This window comes from Odocoileus virginianus, chromosome 6, assembly GCF_023699985.2.
Source record: "Odocoileus virginianus isolate 20LAN1187 ecotype Illinois chromosome 6, Ovbor_1.2, whole genome shotgun sequence".
In the NCBI taxonomy this organism is placed as follows: domain Eukaryota; kingdom Metazoa; phylum Chordata; class Mammalia; order Artiodactyla; family Cervidae; genus Odocoileus; species Odocoileus virginianus.
This window is the reverse complement of record NC_069679.1, coordinates 1231222-1255059: the sequence shown is the minus strand read 5'-3', so window position 1 is coordinate 1255059 and position 23838 is coordinate 1231222. Positions and strand designations below refer to the sequence as shown.

Below are 23838 nucleotides of genomic sequence, written 5' to 3'. Positions count from 1 at the left end.
ACCGCGGGGATAGCAGGCCGCCGGGGCTACCCCAGCTCCTCCTTCTCGCCTCCCTGGCAGCCAACCAGGGCACAGGCCGGAGGAGGGTTCAGGGGGAACGGCCCCACAGAGCGGGGCTTTGCTCGAGGCTGCTGTGCCGGGCAGGAGCGACGAGCCCATGGACTCCAGGATCAGAGAGAATCGTACAGAGACAAAAAGATCGCATTTGGAATTCTAATGAGCAGAGACGCTGCAGATGGCGGTCAGGGGTCTAAGAGCAGTGTGACACGGCCTGCCCTGGGGTGGCCCTCAGAGCTGGATGTCTCTGGCCTAAGAGTTCCAGAATCGAGGGTTATTCCTCAACTTCTGTCTTTATGTTCCCCACTCTGAAGGAACGGCACACGAAAGAGTGAACACACCCACAGAGCCTGTGCTACCCTCCCCTGTGACCATCGGTGCATTCAGTCATATTCTGTACCCGTGTAGACACACAATACAGTTCTACACACGATACACACACACTAAAATAAGCAGCACCAGGAATAATGTTATGGGCTGAATTGTGTCCCCCTGAAATTCATGTTGAAATCCTAAGCCCTGTTTCCTCAAAATGCAACTGCCTTAGGAGATAGGGTCTTTAAAGAGGTGTGAAGGTCGCTCAGTCGTATCCGACTCTTTGTGACTCCATGGACTATTCCATGGAATTCTCCAGGCCAGAATACTGGAGTGGGTAGCCTTTCCCTTCTCCAGGGTATCTTCCCAACCCAGGGATCGAACCCAGGTCTTCTGCATTGCAGGCTGATTCTTTACCAACTGAGCCACAATGGAAGCCCAAGAATGCTGGAGTGGGTAGCCCATCCCTTCTCCAGTGGATCTTCCTGACCCAGGAATTGAACGAGGGTCTCAGTTAAAATGAGTTATTAGGGTGAGTCCTAATCCAACATGCCCTTATTAGAGGAGGAGATTAAGATGCAAGAGAAGATTATGGGACCACACAGAAACACAGCCATCTAAAACCAAGGAGGAGGCCTCAGAAGAAACCAACCCTGTCCACACCTTAATCTTAGACTTCCAGCCTTAAAATTGGGAGAAAATAAATTCGTGTTGTGTGAGCCTGAGCCAACCTGTGGTGTTTTGTTGAGGCAACTCTAGCAAACTGATACAGATAATGATGGTGACTTCACTGCAATGGACTTCAGTAAGCAGGAAAGGATACTCCTTCAGGACACATGTCGCCTTGTTTTAACACGCTGCCTGCTAGGATTTCATGTATAGGACTTTGCAGCCATGGTCCAGGCCAGCTCTGTGGATACAAGATGCTCCTTGTCAAGCTCATCTGCACCCTAGCATCCTCTGGTGGGTTCCTGAGCTAGTCATCATCCCTGATAGCAGTAGAAGTGTTTAGCCTCTGGAGTCTTCTCTTCCCCCTCCTATAAGAACCTCATCACGAAACAGGAAGGAAAGAGGAGCAGAGGGCAACTTTTCTTCAATACTGACTAGCTTCCAGATCTGGTGGGCTGGGGTCTGGAGAAGGGATGAAGACCTGTGGGGGGTGATGGGCTGGAGATTTCCAGTCTGCTGGGGGAGGAGAAGGGGGAACACAGTTGCTGCAGCAAAAGAGAGCCCAGCCTCAGGGAGAGAACCTGGGGGAAGGGCACAGCGCCCAGGAGAAGGACCAGCCTGCAGAGGTGAGTGGGTGCATGACCCTGATGACATGTCCGGATTCCGCTGTCCAACACAGCAGCCACTAGTCCTGTGGTCACTGAGCTCCTGACATGTGACTCAGTGGAACTGAGAAACTTTTAATTTTTGCCATTTTAAGTATACATGTTTATATGTGGCGGCAGTGTTGGACAGCACAGTTCCAGAGCTCACAGGCTTGCTGCTTGCACTCAACAGTTATCTTCTTTCTTCCTTGCTTCCTGAGCCCCAGGTTTGGTCAGACAGTCGGAAGCCACGTACTGCAGGGGGGCGTGAGCTCCTGCCAAGCTCTCCATGTCCCAGGGGGCGCTAGTGGTAGGAACACCCCCGCCAGTACAGGAAACATAAGAGACACCCATTGGATCCCTGGGTTGGGAGGATGCCCTGGAGGAGGGCATGGCAACCCACTCCAGTATTCATGCCTGAAAAATTCCATGGACAGAGGAGGCTGGTGAGCTACAGTCCATCGGGTCACAAAGAGTCAGACATGGCTGAAGTGACTTAGCACACATGCCAAACTCTCTTGGGAGAGGGAAATTTTGATTAGTAAGCCAGTTATGGTAATTATACTCCCCTTGTTAGTGATTAGTTTAGGAGTAGGCAAATGATGCAAACTCAGACAATGAGATAGAGGGGGAAGTCTGCTGGAGGGATCTGACAATGGTCTCCGTGGTCTCAGAAAGGGTCATAGAGAGGAGATGGTCCCTCTTCTGCCTTTGATTTTTGTGTAAGAATGTGATGTTTAGAATTGCTGGAACTGGGACTTCGCTGGTGGTGCAGTAGTCAAGACTTCATGATCTCAATAGCAGGGACCTGGGTTCGATCCCTGGCTGGGGAACTAGATCCCACATGCCACAACTAAGAGTCTGCATTCAGCAATGAAGATTCCATGTGCTGCAACTAAAACCTGGCACAGCCAAATTAAAAAAAGAAGAAAGGAAAAAAAATTAAAAAAGAATAACTTTAAAAAGAATTAAAAAAAAAATTGCTGGAACCACCTCAAGGGGACAAATGCCAGTATGCTGAGTATGCTAAGTTGCTTCAGTTCTGTCGGACTCTTTATGACCCTATGGACTGTGGCCTAACAGACTAGTCTGTTCAAGGGCTTCTCCAAGCACAAATACTAGAGCGGGTTGCCATTTCCTTCTCCAATGCTGAGCATGGCTGACCTAAAAGATGTAAAGAACTTGGGTCTCAGTGATGTGGCCAAGCCACATCACACCCAACCTTGGGATGGTCTTCTCTCCTCTGTTACATGAAATAACACTTCCCTTCATCAGTAAAGATATTTGAATCTGGGTCTTCCATTAAATGCAGTGAAAAGTATTCTTTGGGGATTACCAATCCATAGCTGGCAGTTTGTCTTTTAGCCTCCAATGCCAATGCTATAGAATATAGCATTTTTTCTCATTATGCTTCTCAAACTAATATTCCAAGCAGATACTACCAATCCATTGGTGTTAACGTGCTAGAGAAAATCAGTTTGCCATTCCTGCTCTGGGGCAGATGAACACCACATCTGCTCTGCCACCCACAAATACTTTTTCCCCACTGGTCCTGGCTAACAATTAGAATGTATTCCTGTGAAATCAAACAACACATCAGTACCCATGATACCAACCCATGGAAACAATTCAAATAAGTCTGAATCAAAGGAAACAGTTTTTCTTTATGCTCAAGACATTTTAAAAAGTACTTATTTTTTTAAGGGTCAGTACATGCTTGCAAGGGGAAGTCAGTCACACGGAAATCTTTATTTGAATATAATGGAGCAAAAAATGCTCTTTTATTAATCGGATGTCCATTAAATATCTTTGCAGCTGTTACATGAATGCTAGTTGTCTGGCACATTAATGTATACACACGTCCACAGCTGATAGATTTACGCTGCACACAAGTCACCCCAATGGAGCATGCCCTCACTCACACAAGGTTACACACGGCTGTCTCGGGCATTTGTTAAAACACACTTGGTCAGACATTTTGGCAATACGGGAATCAGACACAGAGGAGCATACCAGAAAGATGAGTTCACAACAGGACCAGCTGTACTTAAGAGGAAAACTCCAAAAACCTGAAACAGAATTTATCGGGGTTCACACATGCAGCACATATATATACAGTACACTTGGGGGTAAAGGGGACATTTATAGCAGGAAGGCTTACAGAGCATAAAAAGAGACGAGAAACAAGACATAACAACGCGCCCAACGCCAAAACCAAGAAGAGGACCCCTGCCAAGATCTCATTGCAAAGGACAGTGAATTGTTGGGTTTAACATGTCTGAAATGGAGATCCACCTGGAAGAAAAAACCCTTCTAGGGCTTTATTTATAGGATGTTGACATTAATGAAGGATGTATGGTCTGTTCAGTGTGTTCCTGGATCAAGACAAGGATACATAACCACATTTTGGATAGTATGAAACACATATCAGGAAGGAACATTTCTTTTTTCTTTTGATTTAGGACATAGATTCAGTACAATAAATGTATAACAATAGCAGAGGAAATGAGATTAAGCCAAGCTGTCCAGTTCTATCTAGTCAGGCCTACTGAATGTCAAAGGCAAGGAGGGAGTTGTCTGTCTTCAACACCTACTTGGATGTGAGAGGGGAGACACTTTGTAACTTCAAACAAATTTATTTCTGTTTGCACAGCATAGCCAGTTTACTGTACACTGCCCTGGAAGGAACAATACTTAAAGAAGTGGTGGATTCTCTGCAATGCGGGTGTTATTCTGAATCAACACAAATGCAGAAAGTAACCCTTTGCATACTGATGTGAGGTTGAACTTGCTGTTTTTCCTTCTCTAGGGCTGATGGGCAATGCTGACCTGCAAACCCATGACTCGATTTGGCGTGGTCCAGGTCAATGCAGTGGGTGGCCACGTACTGGTCAGGGCTTTAGACAGTGGTATGCAGACTGCTGTCTGGTGGGAGGAGTCTGATTTGTAGCATATATCAATATTTGTGGTGTAAGTACTCCCACCATAGCCGATTTCAAGTTACAAAGGTGAAATCACGGGACCTGCAGTTGGGAAGAGATGTTAAGGAACCCAGCATCACATGGTATTTCTATCACACAGACACAGTAGCCGTTGATTATGTCAAGGGCATAGATAATACTAAAATGGAAGAAGATAATTAGGAAGTGATGAGTTCTGAATATTTTTTACCTTTGCTTTAAAATATAATGATTGTAACTTCACATGTGTTAATGTTTTTTTTTTTTTTTTTTTTTTAATTTTTATTAGTTGGAGGCTAATTACTTTACATCATTACAGTAGTTTTTGTTATACATTGATATGAATTAGCCATGGGTGTTAATGTTAAATAATGGCTGTCTCTCAGACATAGAAAACAGACTTTTGAACACAGTAGGGGAAGGAGAAGGTGGGATGATTTGAGAGAATAGCACTGAAACATATACATTACCATATATAAAATAGATAGCCAGTGGGAGTTTGATGTATGACGCAGGAACCCAAAGCTGGTGCTCTGACAGCCTAGAGGGGTGGGGTGGGGAGGGAGGGGACATGTGTATACCTATGGCTGATCACATTGATATATGGCAGCAACCATCACAATATTGTTAAGTAATTATCCTCTAATTAAAATTTTTTTTAAAAAAATGACTGTTTCTCAACTGGCTCACAAAATTCCTGAAATGGTCGGCTCTGAGAAACTGGTCTGCACCTGCTCCAGCCCCTCCCTGGCTTTTGATGACTTGGCCCCCATGACTGGCTCTGTCAGTCACTCTCCAGGCACCTGAAATCTGCTTAGGACTCTGCACCCGAGCTTCCAGGGTGGGCCGCTAGCCGCTGTGAAACCTTGTGAGAGTCTGAACAGAGGGCTAGGGTCTGCTTTCCCCTCCGTCCAGGGCTGGACACTTGGCATGAAGCCAGCACAGTCATGGTAGGGTAGGCAGAGCGCAGGCACCGTCTGCAACTTCAGCACTTACATTCAGGACTTCCCTGGCAGTCCAGTGGCTAAGACTCAGCGCTTGCAATGCAGGGGGCATGGTTTTGCTCCCTGGTTGCTGAACTAAGATCCCACATGTCTCAAGGTATGTCAATAAATAAATAAATACCACCCGACCCCCGCCTGAGTGGAAGGCACCCAGCCTTCGGCACCAAGTATGAGGTGTGTCACCTCCTCGAGGTCTATGAATTCCATGCACCTCACTGCAAGCCTTCTTGCTTTCAGGAGTCAAGCTTTGAGCTCTAAGCCCTCTGCCTCAGAGATGACCTCGCTCAGATCTCACGCCAGTGGCGCCCAGCCCATCAGGTGTAGGAGCTGGGAAGCTGCTGGAGATCTTGCCCAGCATGGGGGACTGTGTCAAAGCCAGTGGTCAGGAGCTCACACCGCTGACGCCCACTGCCCCTCTCCCCGTTCCCAGGGGCCCTCCAGCCAGCACAGCCTCACATTCCTCAGTCCTAAGGGCCCTGGTCAAGCTTGGCCTCGATTTCTATGCCGCGAGAGTCAAGACGAGGCAAGGGCAGGTGGAGAAGAGAAGGGAGAGAGGAGGTGAGTGCGTCCTGCCTGGAGGAGGTAAGGAGGAGAAAGCTAGTGGGACAAAAGGAAGTGGAGACTGGTGGGGAAGGAGGCAGGTCGCTGACAACCACCCTTCTCGGCTTGCACCTTGGGCCCCAGCCCCTAAAGGCCATTTGCAACTTCCAGACACTTTGCAACACCATGTGCTGGCCTTAAACTGAAGTCTGAACATCGCCCACCACCGACTGTCAGAACTTGTTTTCTGTGTGGCTTATCTGCTGAAAGTAAAGAGGAGGAAAGCTGCTCTAGGGGATCTGCAGACAGCTGACTTCATCACAAGTCTCCAACATCAGGAAGGAAACACCCTGGGAAGCCGAGGCTGGCACATGGCAGCAGCTGGGGGATCTGCTGACTCAGTGCTGCTCTCAACAGACTCCCCAGCCCCGCTAGGAGTTTAGCATGAAAAAGGATGCCCCAGAAGAGACTAGAACTTCACAGATGAACACCTCTATACAGACGGGGATATCTTTGCTGCTGATTCTTCTCCTTTAACACCTTAGCACAGCTTCTTGCCAGGATATTTAAAGAGACAGCACATGTATGGCTCCACTTCCCTCATTTTCCAAGTAGGTACGAGTCAGTAGTCCCTCCAACAAAGGCCAAGCAATTGTCAAATATAGTCCCAATTTCTGAGTAGTTTCTGCAAAGTTTCTGCACTGCCCACAGTAGGCTATTACTTCTTTTAAATTGGGAAAAATTACACTTTGTGTTTATGGGGAGGGGGTATCAACGGGTCATGGAAACCAATATAAGATCTCCCCCACCATTATAGATGTTTTCTCTTTCATTCTCCCTGTTTCCCTGTCCTTAGTTAAGTCCTGCAAAGGGTTAACTACCTGCATACAACACAGCGCCTCAACCTATTCAATAGCACATGCAAGTTAATAAATATTTATTGATGAGATGACATGAGATGACAAGTGATTGTGAATGCTCTGCCCAGCCCCTTCCTCCATCCAGTGCTAATAACCTGAAACTAGGCCCATGAACTGTATCCTTGCCACTCAAGTCCTGGGATTCCTAAACCAGATCGAGGAGGTCTTGTTGGAGAGAGATGGAAGTCAGCCCTGGAAACGGCTGTGTCTGGTCGGTAAGACACCGTGGGTAGGAAGAGCGGTCAGTATTCAGAGCAAAAGAACATCATGTGGAGAACCGTCACTCCACGCCTGAAACAATGAAGGGATACACAGCAAACCAAGAAGATACTAACAACTCTGTCTACATTACAGGTTGTGAGAGAAGCTTTACTCAAAACACGCTTGCTTGCAGAAACAAAAACTATAAGAAACGTACAGTCCATTTCAGAGTGCCCGGCTGTGTATATTTCAACCAGCAAGTTGACTGGTATTTCTGTAGGTTTGGTACCTGGACTAAGTACAGAGTGATATGGGAGTTAATAGAAATCCAAATATCCAGGCAACATGCCCTTAACAATCAACTGATTGCCTTTCCACGACACCAGGGGAAGGCCAAATCCAGACATTTCTGGCTTGAGAACCTTGAATGCATGAACAAGTGAGGGGTTTTACTGAAGAAATAGGTAAAGGCTATTTGGATATGAGACAGAAAAAAACTGGAGGATATCATATTCTGTTTTGATTGGCAGAGGGAATCAGAAGCTATTTCCATGGAGTGCTTTAGAAACGGCCCCAGGGCTTAGGAGATCTTGATTCTGCCCTAACCTCTCCATTAGAACCTTATCAGCGTCTCGGGCTCTCCTTCCTGTCACTAGTGTCTTTTCCCACCTCTCCCTTGATATCCCATGACATCCAGAAGAGCAGTGACATTAATTTAGTGCAAACCTGAACTTAGACTCAGGGAGATTTGTAAATGAAGGTGCATCTGACAACTCAGGTAAAATCACGTTAAAACTGCTTCTGAAGGCAGAGGTCTGCATAAGACCATGTTTCATCAATGCAATGGAGCAGAGCCAGGAAAGCTCTGGGGGCATCCTTTCTCGTAGGACCGACGAGTGAGGCTTCTAACATCTGTGTCCCGCAGGGCGGGGCCCTTTCCCAGGCAGGCACTGGGAACCAGCAAACCAACAGTGCATGGAGATGATGCCTGGGATTCTAAGAAGCTGAGGCAGAAACAGCACGGGAACCATCCTCTCACCTGTCCCACAGGGCCTTCCCAAACAACTTCTGAGCTCTTGCAAGCTTTCTACATTTTTAGTTTCTAAATTCAACGTGTTTGGTGCTTGTAAAGCTGAGTTTAGCATCAGAAGGTAGACAGTAAGATAAACCTATTTTTGTGAGGGTCTTTTAGAGTCTTGGACTAGTCCCAGCAGCAAATTAGTCCCAATCCTTTGCTCCACAGATGAGGCAACTGAGAATCAGAGATGCTCAATGACTTATATCCTCCTCGGGGAGCCCTGTGTCTCCCTGTTGGTTGGTGGGAGAGTTTGGGCTAGGACCCATCTGTCTTATCTCCCAGGGTTAGTCCTTAGGGTGCAAGATAATCCCTGGCTGCTGGGTTTGGCTTCCAAGGCAGTGAGATTAAATGAGAGGAGGGTAAAACCTATTACTGGGGGTATAATGCGGTTCAGGACTTACAGAGTGGAGCAGCTGGCTTTATTTCCTGCTGAGAGGACCAGTGATAATAACAGGACTCAGGAACATTCTGGATTGATTCAAAGCATGGGAGGAAATTTTAGATAGAAAAGGAGTTAGAAATCTAGGAGCCAGTGGGACTGTTTCCCAGGCTTTCATTTATGCATGTACTCTCATTTTCTTTCTGCTGCAGATGAAATGAGATGCTGGCTGCACGTCTGAGTGCCAAGAGCCTGCTGCACTGGATAGAACTGAGAGTTTCTGTCTAATCGCATGGCTCTATCTTAATCCTGCTCACCCCAGAACAAGCCAGACAGGCCACACCACATAGTTGGGGAAGAACCTGAGCTCTCTCATAGAAAATGCCAGTGTGGGGAACAAAGTGAAGGAGGCGGGGAAAACTGCAGGAAAGGTGGTGACCAAGAAGGTTTGTGACCACAGACCGTCCAGGAGATTAGAAGAGATCCCTCTTGGGCCACCTGGGAGGTTTGGGTTTAGTGACAAGAAGGTCAAGAAAGGTCATTCCAAAGGGGATGCATGCAGGCAGGTCTCATCCAGTGTGGTTCTGCTGGTTAATCCTATTCTGATCCATCAAGTGTTCAGATAAAATTCTGTGTAAACTGTGCTCTACATATTTGATGCGTTTAGAACGATCACAGACATCTGAGACATTTCTAAAAGTAAAAACAGTACAGTAAGCAAAGTTGACTGTGGCAGAAGATCTAGAGATAGCAGCATCCATGCACGTTTCTATCTCTCTTTTGAATGGGTTGAATGGGAGATACACTGGTCACTTGTGCAGTTATCACTGCACATGCAACATTCAACTAAAAAATCTGCTCAGATCCCCAAGTATGTCTCTTTGGAAAAGATAAGCCAGGGGGTAGGTGGGGAAATGAGTACATAATGAAGAACCTCCAGGATATGTTCATGGGTTGTCTGACTCGTCTTTGTTTTCCAATAATATTCCAGAAGGCAGAGGTGCGAGTTCTGTTTCTTTGCATTGACAGTGTTCTAATAGACTTGTTGATATTGTCCTATTAGATCCCGTCCAGTCTTTACTGGTTTGCCTTCTTCCTGCGCCTTTGTAGTTTGGGGTTTGAGTTTTCCTGATATTCTGGCCCGAAGCCTGCATCCACAGGGAGTTACCCTCTTCCTGTCAGCACCCCCACACCAGGCTGCCGCCCTGTATAGGCCTGAGTTGCTTCAAGGGAGAGTCGATTAATGGCTTATGTTAATGAAAGCAGCTTTTCACAGACTAAACTCTGCAGTCTGGAGCTCTAGGAGGATCAGGAGGAAGGGGAGACAGAGGCTGAGTGGCCTGTGGGGTGAAGGCATCTTTGAGTGTAATGACTCTTGGAAACAAAGGCTCTCCCTTCCTGGAGGCCCAGGGCCATGACCTGTTGGAAACGCCTATAATAAGTAACAAGGATAACCCTCTAACAAGACATAGGGAGTTTAAAAAAGGAATATTGTTTTAATATGGGATTTATTCCTGGCTGCTGGTCATCACTGCAAGTCAACTTGGAGGTTTCAGATTTCAAAGAAGATGAGCAAAAAGGACCAGCATGCAGGAGGGGCGGCCCCAAGGGGTGAGAAGGTCACATAGCTGACAGCCTGTGGGAAGGTCCTGCTAACCTCTCTCTTGCAGGCCAGGAGGATTCCAGAGGTAAAGTGAGCAGCCAAAAGCCCCCAGGAGATGCAACCCTTGTCTGCCCAAGTGCTCCATGGAGCTCAGCGGGCTGCGATTTCATGCAGAGGCAGCTGCTAGGAACACACTGACTGGCTCCAGCCAGGGGCACTGTTAGAAAGTCCTATGTCACTTCCCCAGGGACACTGGCCCCAAGACCCTGGTCCCCTCGAGGTATCATTTGGCATTTACAAATGGCTTTAGGTGTGAATTTCTAACTCATTTCAACTTACAATAACTTAGATGGCTGACAATCTCGAAAGAGTTTGAAAGAGTTTGCGTGAATGGCGGAATCACCCAGTTAGAAAGTGGCTTTTTCCCATTGATTGTGTTATCTGGCAAGATGGATGGCAGCCGGGGTAGGAAGAGGGTGGGGGTGAAGGCAGGCCGAAGATCTGAGTTCTGATTGTCTGACATTCTGAACCACGTGCCACAATCACAGGCACTACTAACGGCCTGTATTTCTCAGAACTTCGTCAGGCTTCCTGGCAGAAATCTTGCTCATGCAGCTCACAGATCTTTGTTGCCAACTGCAGGGCCTCTATTTTTTCATCGGCAGTGTCCTCCTAATTGTCAAGCCTGAAAGAGCCCCACCCAGTTCAGTTTGGTGCCGCAGGGGCTTTTTTTTCCCTTTTGAAAGGCCCTGCTGTAACAGCAAGAGTTGCTGGGTGTCCTTTTCTAAGTAAACAGGAAATATCACTCTGCAAAAAAAAAAAAAAAAAAAAAAAAGAATCTCCCCCCTCAGCACAGACGCACTAATATGCCGATTTATCTTTCCTGTGAATGCTGAATTAGGAGCAGGATTATTTCTGACAGCAGTCCAGTCCTCTTCTTAGCTTCTGAACCTTCAATGAGGAGGATCTCAGGAAGGCTCGACTCACAAGACACTTAAAAAAATTCTGATTTCTGGAAGGCAGTAGCATCACAGTTAGGAAAGACAATAATACATGAAAAGAAAAAAACAAACCCCAAACCCTGCAAAATCACACTGAAGGGATGAGACAGTATGCATCTACACTGTCGTCACAGCAGGGGTTAGTGTTCTGGTATTTGACCACCTTTCTGGAGCCTTGAGTCAGCAGGGGGCGGTGGCCCAGGGCAGGAGAAGGAAATACAGGATGGATGGCTGTTTTCCCATTACATCAGGACCTGGGTTCGTGTGTCAGGCAGGCGCAGCCCCACGAGTCCTCCACACACCAGCACGGTGGAGGCCAGCAGGATAGGGATAGCTTTGGTGATGCTGACCAGGGAGCCAAATATCAAGTTTCCCAGGACGGCCGCTGCTTTGCACAGTGCGTTCAAGAAGCCAAAGCCTGTGGCCCTGCAAAGGACAGAGACATGAACAAGGCTGAGAAAGTGTCTTCTAAGAGTCCAACTTTAGACACAAATGTCTCCTACAAGAATTTTCAATGATCTTCACGGAGACTATTCTGTATGTCCTTGTTTAGTCGCTCAGTTGTGTCTGACTCTCTGTGACCCATGGACTGTAGCCAGCCAGGCTCCTCTGTCCATGGGATTTCCCAGACAAGAATACTGGAGTGGGTTGTCATTTCCTTCTCCAGGGGATCTTCCCGACCCAGGGATGGAACCCACGTCTCCAGCATTGGCAGGTGGATTCTTCACCACTGAGCCACCAGGGAAGCCCTGTATGTCCTTAGAGCAAGTAATCAGGTATCTGTCAGCACATCTGGAAGCAGAGAACCCCAGCTGCTGGTATTGGTCCTTCAACCCTCTGCTGACTTTCTCACCACCTTGACTGATTCTTATCCTACCCATGAGTTTATTAGTGAACAGAAAGAGAAAGGTCATTTAGAGAGTCAGAAAAGTTTCTTCTCTGTTCCAGAACTTAATTAAAATGTATGACCATATACATCTTTAAATTTTACTTTCTACTCCCTACTTCCTCTTAGTTTAGTTCATTTATGATGTTTTAAATAATTAATAGAGCATAGGAACTTTCAGAGAAAATCCAGGATGACTGGGTTGCATTCATTTTTCTCGTACCATGGAGGTAAACCATTATGACTTCATCCCAGATGTTTTTGGTAGCACGTAGAAAGTGATCCCTGAGCGTGGTGGCCTCAAATGAGCTAGTGACACATTTCTTGCACCCTCATCAGAGTTCTAGGTGGATAATCAAACCCAAGACAGAGGAAAATCAGATTGAAGGCCCATAGAAAATCTTGTTTAACTCTGCTGACATGTAATATGTGCAGGTGGTATATAAATAAGACACATCCCATTTTTTAAGACATTCTTCAGAAAAGAAAACTTTTACTCTCTTTATGGGTGTCGAATATAATTTTACTGTGGTCTTCTAGGCAAGAAATTTCATCTTGTTCATGAGAGTACCGATACTGCTGACATCATGAGATAATACGGATTTCCTCTGCCTTTATGCCAGCTCACTGTTTTTTGGCCTGTCACTGGGTACACACGTGTAATAAAGGCACAGTGAATTCAGGGTAACTGCTGGATACATTTTTCCCCTTCTAGAGAGAAATGTATTTTATATGCTGTAAAATGCAGTACTTAGTATACATCTTTCTTTGGTTGATTTGTAAATTTGTTAAGTGTAGGTTTTCCTTTGGCTAGTCACGACAACTTGACAACTACTTATCATGACTTATGCTATTCCAAGGGATACCTTCTACAATGTGTAGATATTTACTGTGGGGATTATACAGCCATCCCCTTTCCCACACCACAGGAAAGCGAAGAGCACTTCTCTTGTGCTGAGGGTACCAGGCCATTCACTTTGCTGGTTAGAACAGACCTACAGAGGGCAGCAGGCACTACCTTTCTTTTTTGGCCAAAACACCTAGAACGTTGAGTAAGCGGCCCCTGCAGTGTGGCAAAGTCGCCAACTGTCTGGATTTTGGAAGGGGTGTAACAGAATCTCTGATGGAGGAAAACAGGGACTTCTCGAGAAGAGGGTAAGGTCGTTGTGTATTCTTCCTTTTTCTTTTTGGTTTGTTTTTAAAGAAAGAGACTAGCAATAGCAGCCACCACCAGAGAGACAGGAGATTTAATGTACTGATAACTATTTTCAAATGAAATTGCTTGGAGGTTACATGTTGGGTACCACAGAATACTTCAGTAGAATGACACCATCATCTTCGGCTTTTTCTAGCTCCATGGAGATGCCATGAGGCCAAACTGCCTTTTTTTTTTTTTTTAATTAAAAGATTTTTTTGAGCAGTTTTAGGGCTCCAAAAATTGAGCGGAAAAAAAAAAGAGAATTTCCATATCATCCCTCGCCTCGCACCCCTATTGTTAACGTCTCAGCGTGGTTAACTTTTTATAATTCATGAGTGCATGCATGCTCAGTTGCCAGTTGTGTCCGATTCCACGTGACCCCATGGACTATGTCCACCAGACTCCTCTGTCCACTCTCTAGGCAAGAATACTGGATTGCGTTGCAATGCCCTCCTCCAGGGGACCTTCCCAAACCAGGGATCGAACCTGTGTCTCCTGTGTGTCCTGCACTGGCAGGCAGATTCTTCACCACTGAGCCACCTTGGAAGCCCCTTGTTACAACTGATGAGTCAAAATTAATATATTATTATGAATTAAAGTCCATAGTTCACATTAGAGTTCACTGTGTTGTATATTTTATGGGCTTTGACAAATGCACAATGACATATATCCACCATTACAGCATCATGCAGAATAACAGTCTCAATGCCCCAGAAATCTGGGTAACCTCTGATCCTTTAACTATCTCCACAGTTTTATCTTTTCCAGAATGTCATATAATTCAAATTATATAGCATGCAGCCTTTTCAGATTAGCTTCTTTCACTTTTTTTTTTTTTTTAAAACTACATTTTAGTTTCTAGATTCTAGAAGTATAAATTACCCAATACATCTTATGGTAGTGAGATAAGCTGTATTGTTCTGAGGAAAATGGCTGGCGTGTGTGTTGCTGATAAGCAGATGGGAAACATTCTGTATGAAGAAGTCTCTTGATGCTAAAACTGGCAGAGTAAGCCAGGGAGAATTTGCATTGGGGCTAAAATAACCACATTTTGCCAAGCTATCAAACTCTGGCACAACTCAGAACAGGGTATAAAATACAGGCAGCTATCTCCTTTTATTACTGAAACTCTAACAGGGGAATAGATGACTTCCTGAGATCTCAGAGCAGCACTGAAAGAGACGTGTCAGGAGCATCTGGCATCTGAAGCCTCTAAATAAGATGGTCAAATTCTTATCTCCTAAGAATCTCCGCGTCCATTTATCAAGCAAAGGCAGTTGTTTAGATGACAATCTGGTGTGGCTACAAAGCACACAGCCTCCTTAAATTAGGGTTGGCACTCAGAAAACACGACTGTGTGAAATAACAGGTAAGTTATTTCTTCAAATACTCGAAGCTGGAGGGTGTGATCTTCTACACACAGCAGACACGGCTATATTAGAAAAATCATTCTCAAAGTGGCTCTCCCTTGGGACTATCTGTGTATAAGTAAGAAAGCGTTTTATTAGTTCATCTGTTCTTATTTAAACGAACCCTTGAACTTCCACAAACACCCCAAGCACAAGTCACCTTGTCCTCAAGTCCTTGGAGGGTGGTGTTACGTATTTAGAATAGGGAAAAGGTGTCCAAAATGCCGGTGGCTAAAAGACAAAGAAAGGAAAAAGCCCACGAAAATAGAACAAAGAAAGGTCCGAGGACCAGAGTGAGACCCTCAGGTGAAGCAAACAGTCCTCCTGGCTAGCCCAGTTTACATAGGGCAGGCTCAGGGGGAAAAAAAACATATAAAAAGAGGAGCCAAAATTGAGCCTCTGGCTTCTCTTCTCTTTGCCTCTTTTGGGTAGGCCAGCCCTCACGCCTTGAGGATGTATTTTCCTTTGCTTGCCAAATAAAACTGAGTTGGACATGACTGCAATTCTTCCAGAAATATCTGCACTTTTGAATTGGTTTCAATTTACTGTTATGTACTAATGAAACCTACAAAAGAAAAACATCCACTCCACCTCTCCAACAAATGGTTTTCGTTTCTGAATTCCCTTTAGTATCCAATCATATCCATATTTTTGCAAATCACAGGATTTCTACAGCTTTCCTTTTCTGCATTCCCCCAATCATTCATAAAGCTGCTTGTCCCAGGTTATTAGTGTTTTGTTTAAAATGAAATGATTTAGCACAGAACCATTATTTCTGTAACCATAACACTGGATAATTAGAGCTTTCCAAATTTTGGGGAACATAAACGAGATTGCGATGAACACCTTACATATATGTGTGTGTGCTAAGTCACTTCAGTCATGTCTGACTCTTTGTGACCCTATGGACTGTAGCCTGTCAGGCTCCTCTGTCCATGGGATTCTCTAAGCAAGTATACTGGAGTGGGTTTCCACTTCCTTCTCCAGGGATCGAACCCACGTCTCTTGTGTCTCTTGCATCAGCAGGTGGGTTCTTTACCGCTAGCGCCACCTGGGAAGCCCCCTTCACATACAGGATCTTCTTCGTTTGGATGTGTTCAGTAGGAAATATCACACCGTACAACACAGCCAAGAGAACACGTTCATGAGATGGCATGGAGAGACTGAGGACAAGGCACATCATGGTCCCCGGGGAAGGCCACTCCAAAGGCTTTGCATAATCTCTTCTCTTGCCTTCTCCCTGCACCTGCTGTCTTATTTTATGCTGCTTTGCACAGCTCATTTCACCAGAGGCAGTCAGTTTCTCATCCAACGTGCATCATTTCCTTTCCTTCCAGCTATTAGCTGGACTCTGAGCAACCGTGAAAGCTCTCCCCACTGGACTGGCCTCCTTCCTGCTCCCGTCCTAAACCTCAGGGCTCTCCCTTTGGGGTTTAGCCTTATTTAAGTCCTGGCTACATCTCTAGGGTGGGGCTGTGGAGCCTTTTACATTGACTCATCACAGCTTCTTTCAGGACTGGCACAAGGATGCAAAGGATGCTTATGAGATGAACTAAGGAATTTTCTGATATCTTCAAAATACACTGGAAGTATATTTCTGTAATGGGCATGAAAAAAAAAAAACTAAAGTAAAGTTAATTTACAATGTTGTATTCATTTTTGGTGAACAGCCAAGTTATTCATTTATATATATATACATGTGCATGCGTGTATATACATACACACACACATATTCTTTTCCATTATAGTTTACTACAGGATACTGAGTATAACTCCCTGTGTGATACAGCAGGACTTTGTTGTTTGTTTTATATGTAGTAGTCTATATCTACTGGGCTCCCCTGGTGGCTCAGACAGAAAAGAATCTGCCTGCAATGCAGGAGACCTTGGTTCAATCCCTGGGTTGGGAAGATCCCCTGAAGGAGGGAATGGCACCCCACTCCAGTGTTCTTGCCTGGAAAATTCCACAGACAGAGGAGCCTGGTGGGCTACAGTCTGTGGGGTCGCACAGAGTTGGACACGACTGAGTGACTAACACACCTGTATCTACTAATCCCAAATGGCCATTTTAATGGCCATTAGTTGGTCCATGTTTGTTTATTGATGCCAGACTATCACCTTGCTTTTGTGGAAGAAAAAAATCCAAGTTTCACATTCTGAAATCAGGAAAGACCGAATTCAACTGCTTTCTAGTTTTCAAAGGAAGAGAAAATCTGTCTCATCTAAGCTGTAAGTGTACCTGTGTGGTGTGTGTGTGTGTCCTCCTTAACTTAGAGGATGGCATCCTGTATCACCGCAAGCAGGGCCTTCCTTACAAACAAGCGGAGGGCTTCCCTGCAGCTGTGAGCCTGAAGGAATCCCTGGGCCCAAAGTGGGCCTCCATCTCCCTCCCAGTCTACAACCACCAAGGGTTGGACTATCGCTTGGTCCTGTTTAAGTGCAAATATATTCACAGACAGTTCATAATGGAAGCCTTTGTGTCTTATCATTTATCTGATAAACCTCAGCTAGGAAGTGAGTCCCTGGGCCAGGGTAAATAATGACAATGTAAGTGAGCCCTGGGAGGCAACCTGGAGTTCATCTAAGGCCATAGTTGATGGACACGTCTGTACACCCCCAAATACCAGGTAAGCTTCTTAGAAACTGATCCCCAGGGCCCCACCCAGACCTAATGGGAGGTCACAGGCCAGGTTTACGGGTGCTGAGAGCCACAGCAGACAGTCATACATCTGGGTTGTAACACAGACACTCCCAAAAAAGTTATTGCATAAATAAATGAACAATATTAAAGTTCATACTGAGATGGATAGACATATTTTTCTTATTCTTCCTATTAAATATAGCTAAAAGTTCTCAATGTTATAAAACAAACCTAAGATGACTCCAGAAGATAAAGAAAAATGGCAGAGCTGCTAAATGTAATGGTGAGTTCCTGCATTTTCTTTTTGCTTTATAGATCTGAGACTTGGAACCTAAGAAGCTGGCAAAAAGAAATATCAACAGGTACAGATTTAAGTAACACCCGAACCAAAGCCTGCTCTCTCTACCCAAAGGGCCAGGATAGAGGCATCCTAGCAAGACAGAAAATATTTAGATGATAACTTCTCTTCTCCAACCAAATACCAGAAAAAAAACTGTAACTCAACTGCCAGCCACACCAACAAAGGTCGAGTGGAGAACCTAGACTTCCACCCTCATGGACCTGTAATGAGGGGCCTCAACATCACCACTGTGGTGGTGTGGGGGGGGGGGGGGAGGCTAAGTAGGAAGCTAGGATTTTCACCCCTCCTGGCCAGTTATGAGCTTGTCTCTTCTTTCCCTCCACAGTAGCAATAATCATGAGGGGAGCCTGGACTCCCACCCCTGTGCAGCAGGAATGAGGACACCCTTTCTTGGGTGTCAGTGGAGGTTGAATGGGAGCCTGGACATCTACTTCCAGGCAGTAATGGGTGGCATCACTTCTCCTACAAGAGAGGTGTCTGAGGAAGCCAACCAAAACTTAAATAAGATCAGAAGCCTCAGAACATAATATGAAAATGACTGCTTTCAATTGAATACTACTTGTCATCTGAATAACCAGGAAGATCTCAAATAGAAAGCTACAATAAAGAGATGTCAGCATTGAGATGATGGAGATGTTAGCATTATCTGATGAAGATTTTAAAGCCATCATGATAACTAAGGCTTCAGTAGGCAATTATGAGGGCTTCCCTGATGACTCAGACGGTAAAGCATCTGCCAATAATGCAGGAGACCCGGGTTCAATCCCTGGGTATTGTGAACATGCTTGAAATTCTTGAACGCACTTGAAATATAGAACACATCCTCAAAAAATAGAAAAGATAGAAAGTCTCAGGAAAGAAACGGAAGACATAAAGAAGAACCAAACTGAAATTTTATAAATGAAAAATACAATAACCAAAATAAAAATCTTAGTGATCAGGCTCAACAGCAGAATGAAGGCGAGAAGTGAAAGAATCAGTAAATTGAAGGTAGAACAATAGAAATTCAATTTGAAAAACAGAAAATAGACTTAAGAGCATCAGCAACCTATAAGACCATAAGAAGAGATCTAATACTTATGTCACTGGAGTCCAAGAAGGAGAAGAGAAAGTATTCAAATCAATAACGGCTGAAATTTGAAATAATGGCTCACAAATTTGGCAAGAGACACAAATCTATAGATCCAAGAAGCTGAAGGAATCCCAAATGTGATAACCCAAAGAAATACACACCAAGACAAAGAAAAAAATCTTGAAAGCAGCCAGAGGAAGCACTTTACCTATAGGGAGAAACAGTTAGGTTACTAGATTCTCCCCTCCAAAATGTTGCACCTGTTTTTAGAATTCCCACAACAGTCTCTGAGCAGTAATTTCACCATCACCCCTTCCAGTTAACACTGAGTTTTTATCAGTCCTTAAAACCTTGGCTTTTCTGCATAATAAAAGAAAATTATATATTACTTGCTTTAATTTGAGGGCTTCCGAGTTTGCTTCAAGACAGGGCTGGTCTCCATAGAAACTAACCATATAATGAGAAGTTTGGAACTTTCAGCCTATCCCACCCCACTTTAGGGAGGGAGAGAGGCTGAAGATTGAATTCAATTACAAGTGTCGAATGATTTAATCCATCAAGCTCACATAACGAACTCCTCGTAAATCTAGAGAGCTTTCAGATTGGTGAAGGCATACACATTCTGGCAGGGGAGTGCACCCCCAACTCCAGGATGACATAAGCTCCCGTACTCAGGAGTCTTCTGGACCTTACCCTATGTACAGACAGCTCATTTTACTGTACATCATTTTATTATACTTGAAAGATACTGTGTTTTTTAACAAATTGACTATTTGTGGCAACTCTGGGTCTAGCAAGTCTATCAGCATCATTTTCCCAGCAGTATTTGCTCACTTCATGTCTCTGGGTCACATTTTGGTAATGCTCACCAAATATTTCCATTACTAGTATATCTGTTATGGTGATCTGTAGTTGAAACTTAGCAGGACCCTGTGGGGCTCCTGAGTACTGAAGCCTTTCTGCGTCCCCCATTCCTTGTTTGTAGGGAATAGACTCCAGCCTCCATGAGGCCTCGTGAGTCCCAGGGGCAGACTCAAACTATTGCTAATCTGGGAAGGGAAGGGATGCTGAGACAAGGGAAGAGCCAAGAAACAATAGTGCAGGCTTGGAGCAGGGTCCTGATTCTACCTCAAGGGATACCCATAAAAATATCTTTAGGGCTTTCCAGGTATGCAGTGGCAAAGAGCCCACCTGCCAACTCATGAGATGCAAGAGACAGGGGTTGGATCCCTGGGTCAGGAAGGTCCTTTGGAGGAGGAAATGGCAACCCACTCCAGTATTCTTGCTGGAAAACTCCATGGATAGAGGAGCCTAGTGGGCTATGGTCCATGGGGTCACAAAGAGTAGGACAGACTGAACACAGAGAACTAAAACCCCCAACAAATGGCAGATGTCAGCATTCTTCGTTCCAGATTAAAGGACCCAGAGAAGCTCTTCAAGGAGACCACCTGAGGCCAGAACTCATTAGATTACCCGAGATCAGAAAATAGATGCATGTGTGTGTATGGCTGAGTCCCTTCACTATTCACCTGAAACTATCACAGCATTGTTGCAAGGCTATGCTGCTGCCGCTGCTAAGTCACTTCAGTCGTGTCCGACTCTGTGCGACCCCATAGACGGCAGCCCACCACTCCCCCGTCCTGGGGTTCTCCAGGCAAGAACACTGGAGTGGGTTGCCATTTCCTTTTCCAATGCATGAAAGTGAAAAGTGAAAGGGAAGTCGCTCAGTCGTGTCTGACTCTTAGCGACCCCATGGACTGCAGCCTACCAGGCTCCTCCGTCCAGGGGATTTTCCAGGCAAGAATACTGGAGTGGGGTGCCACTGCCTTCTCCGGTTACAGGGCTATACCCCAATACAAATGTTTTTGGTGTTAAAAAAAAAAATAGAATAAAGGAGTGTAGGCCCTAATCACATACTCCAATCTTATCAGCAGCCCTGCCCTTAAACTATAATAACTTGCTATAATAACTCCTCACCAGATCTCCTGGGGTTGGTACACAGTTTTCAAGAGCCTGTGTGTCCCTCTTTGTCTTGGCAAAGCAATAAACCTATATTCTTTTCTACTTCACCCAAAACTCTGTCTTGGAGATTTGATAAGGCACCGGTGCACAAAGGCTGAATTTTGGCATCATTACCAGAAGAGAGCAAGTGATTGGAGGCTGGTGCTGAGAATCAGGGACACAGGGCTGGAGATTAAGCTCTATAAAATCTCTTGAACAGCAAGATCTGGTGAGCTTCCAGGTGGGTGAATGCACAGAAGTACTGGGAAGGGGGTGGGCCTGGATGAAGCACAAAGCGCCGTGCTCCTCCGGTTATTAACACCTTGCCCAGTGTAGACATCTCTTCTGTCTGGCTGCTGCTGAGCTGTAATCTCTTATAATGAATCAGTAAATGCAAGGAAATGTTTCCTTGAGTTCTGTGAGCCACCCTGCCAAGTTATCAAATCTGAGGAGGGGGTCATGAGAATGCTAATGTGTAGCCAGTTGGTCAGATGTACAGGAGATAATCTGACTTGTGTTGGGTGTCTGAAGTGAAGGCACTCTTGTGGGAATGGAGTTTTTAACCTGTGGAATCTGATGCTATCTCCAGGTGCGTGTGTGTGCGCGCGTGCATGCGTGTACTCACACGCATGCTAGTCACTCAGTCGTGTCCGATTCTTTGCCACCCTATGGACTGTAGCCCGCCAAGCTCCTGTGTCCATGGAATTCTCCAGGCAAGAATACTGGAGTGGGTTGCCATTCTCTTCTCCATGGTAGATTATATCAGAACTGAGTTACATTTTAGAACATCCAGTTGGTGACTATTGGGAATTAAAGAATTACCTAGTATTGGGGAAAAAAATAGCTCCATGTTTGGTGGTCAAAAGTCAAGTATTGAGCATGGAGGGAAAAAAAACCCAGCTTTTCCTTTTAAAGTGTTTCCAGTGACTGTTCAGCTTTATTTTTTCAGGCACAGAAAAAGTGCTGCTCAATAAGTACACACAATTTTAATTTCAACATTTCCTGCCTCTTTGTGAAACAACTTAGGGTAGCTTATAAAAGACAAAGGGTTTCCCCAGTGGCTCAGCAGCAAAGAATCTGTCTGCCACGCAGGAGCCACAGGAAATGTGGGTTTGATCCCTGGGTCAGGAAGATGCCCTGGATAAAAGCAAGGCAACCCACTCCAGTATTCTTGCCTGGGAAATCCCATAGACAGAGGAGCCTGGCAGACTATAGTCCATAGGGTTGCAAGGAGTCGGACACAAATTAAGTGACTTAGCATGCATGCACGCATAAAAGACAAAACTAATAATATAGGAATACGAGAGTGCAAATCAAGATGAGGAGGAGCAAAGCAAATATCTGGACCCTGGAGATGTAACACTGACACAGACACTCTTGTCTCTTGATGCACAGCAGGGAAGGGAATGTTAACAATTACTAATTTTTATCACATGAAGTGAAGAGACAGCGTGCCTCTCTAGAGCAGGTCCTGAAATGCCCTGCAGATCCAGTGGCAAGCTCTATAGAGATGAACGGTGCTTTCATAGTAACTGCAAATGTAACCCCTACCAAAAGTCAGAGGTATAACATCACAGATCAAGTCTATACTGTGGGTGACAAGTGTGGCTTTCAAGTGTTGCAACTTTTATAGCACTTAGATTATATCTTAAGTTATGTTCCCCGAATAGAATCATTTGCCCTGGGATTCTGATAGGAGTTGGCTATTAAATGGCTCAAGAGGTTACTTTTTAGTCTGGGGTCTGGAATCAGAGTGTTCTTTTCTGATCATTAAGGACAGATTCTAGAAACTGGGCAAGGATCTGACAGTGCTAAAGTTCTGGTATGAAACAATTATAGCCTCTAACCAGAAGTGTTTGTCCGGATGTATTCTATCCACCTTCCACAGGGAGAGGAAGTCAGAGGGTACCACACACAAAACACTTGGAGTTTACCTCTAGCAGCTGAGCCACAGTTCGGTGGAGCCCTCCCATGAGATGCAGAGGAACGCAGCAGATATAGGAGAGAAGGTTTTAGCCTGAAACAGCGCAGATGGTGCCAGCTAATTCATTATGGTGCCAGCAATGCAGTTCTGGCAGATAAGTTCTCTCTCCATCATTTAAGAAAGTGACTTCCTGTATGTTATCTGGTAACATCAACTTAAGTGGTGGAGAATATTTGCTAGCAGCAGCACTGTCAAAGTGAGGATGCACTTTGCCAATTTCTGAGTCCTGGTCCAGCTGCCATGCTCTGAAATGCATTTCCGTTTCACTGCTCCAGTAACTGAAAGTAAGAGGAATACTATGGCAGGCTGGTGCCCAGGACAAGCAGGACTCCTCCGAAGCGATTTTTAGCATAGCCATGCCAAGCTTTCCTGAGACTGCTCACTGGAGGCCTGGAACTCTTCCACCCAACTGGTCTTCCTTCTTTACTCTTTCACGGGGCTCAGGCTTGCATTGTGGCCAGACTACATCTCTTTCCCTGTTTTCTCTCATAACTTGCATTTCCTCTAACAAAATCTGTGCATGTTTAATCCCATTTTGTCTGCTGCTTCTCAGAGATCCTGAACTAATACACAGAGCAATTTCTATCTTTATCTTGCTAGATGTTTAACCTTTCTGAGAACAGAAACACAGCAGGTCGCTGATTCCCATGGATGACCTGCCCAGTTCATGGTGTTTTGTGTTTAAGCCAGGTTCCTGCCACAGGAAGGATGAGTTCCTGCACTCATCCTTCATCCTTTCATTCTAGAGCAGAGGGATAAGGGGCTGATTCATCTAAAATAGTATCAAACTTTTATAATGCAAAATTAAAGGTCTCAGTCTATGAAATAACTTTGCTTTAACATGGAGGGGCTTAGTTTAAATGTCTAGTTTAATCCACATCTGGGCCCAGTTTAGAGAATGAGCAAGAAAGAAAG

At 45.1% G+C, this 23838-nt stretch overlaps 1 protein-coding gene across 2 annotated transcripts in view; it reads right to left on the bottom strand.

The window, feature by feature from the left end:
- Positions 1-3329: 3329 nt before the first annotated feature.
- The window catches only part of SV2C (synaptic vesicle glycoprotein 2C), a 219047-nt gene continuing 198538 nt past the window's right edge, over positions 3330-23838 (bottom strand). For both annotated transcript variants that reach the window (XM_070468565.1, XM_070468566.1), the window contains exon 13: positions 3330-11797. In XM_070468565.1, coding sequence (XP_070324666.1) covers positions 11614-11797 — 184 coding nt within the window. In that variant the 3' untranslated portion in view covers positions 3330-11613. The remainder of the gene's footprint in view (positions 11798-23838) is intronic.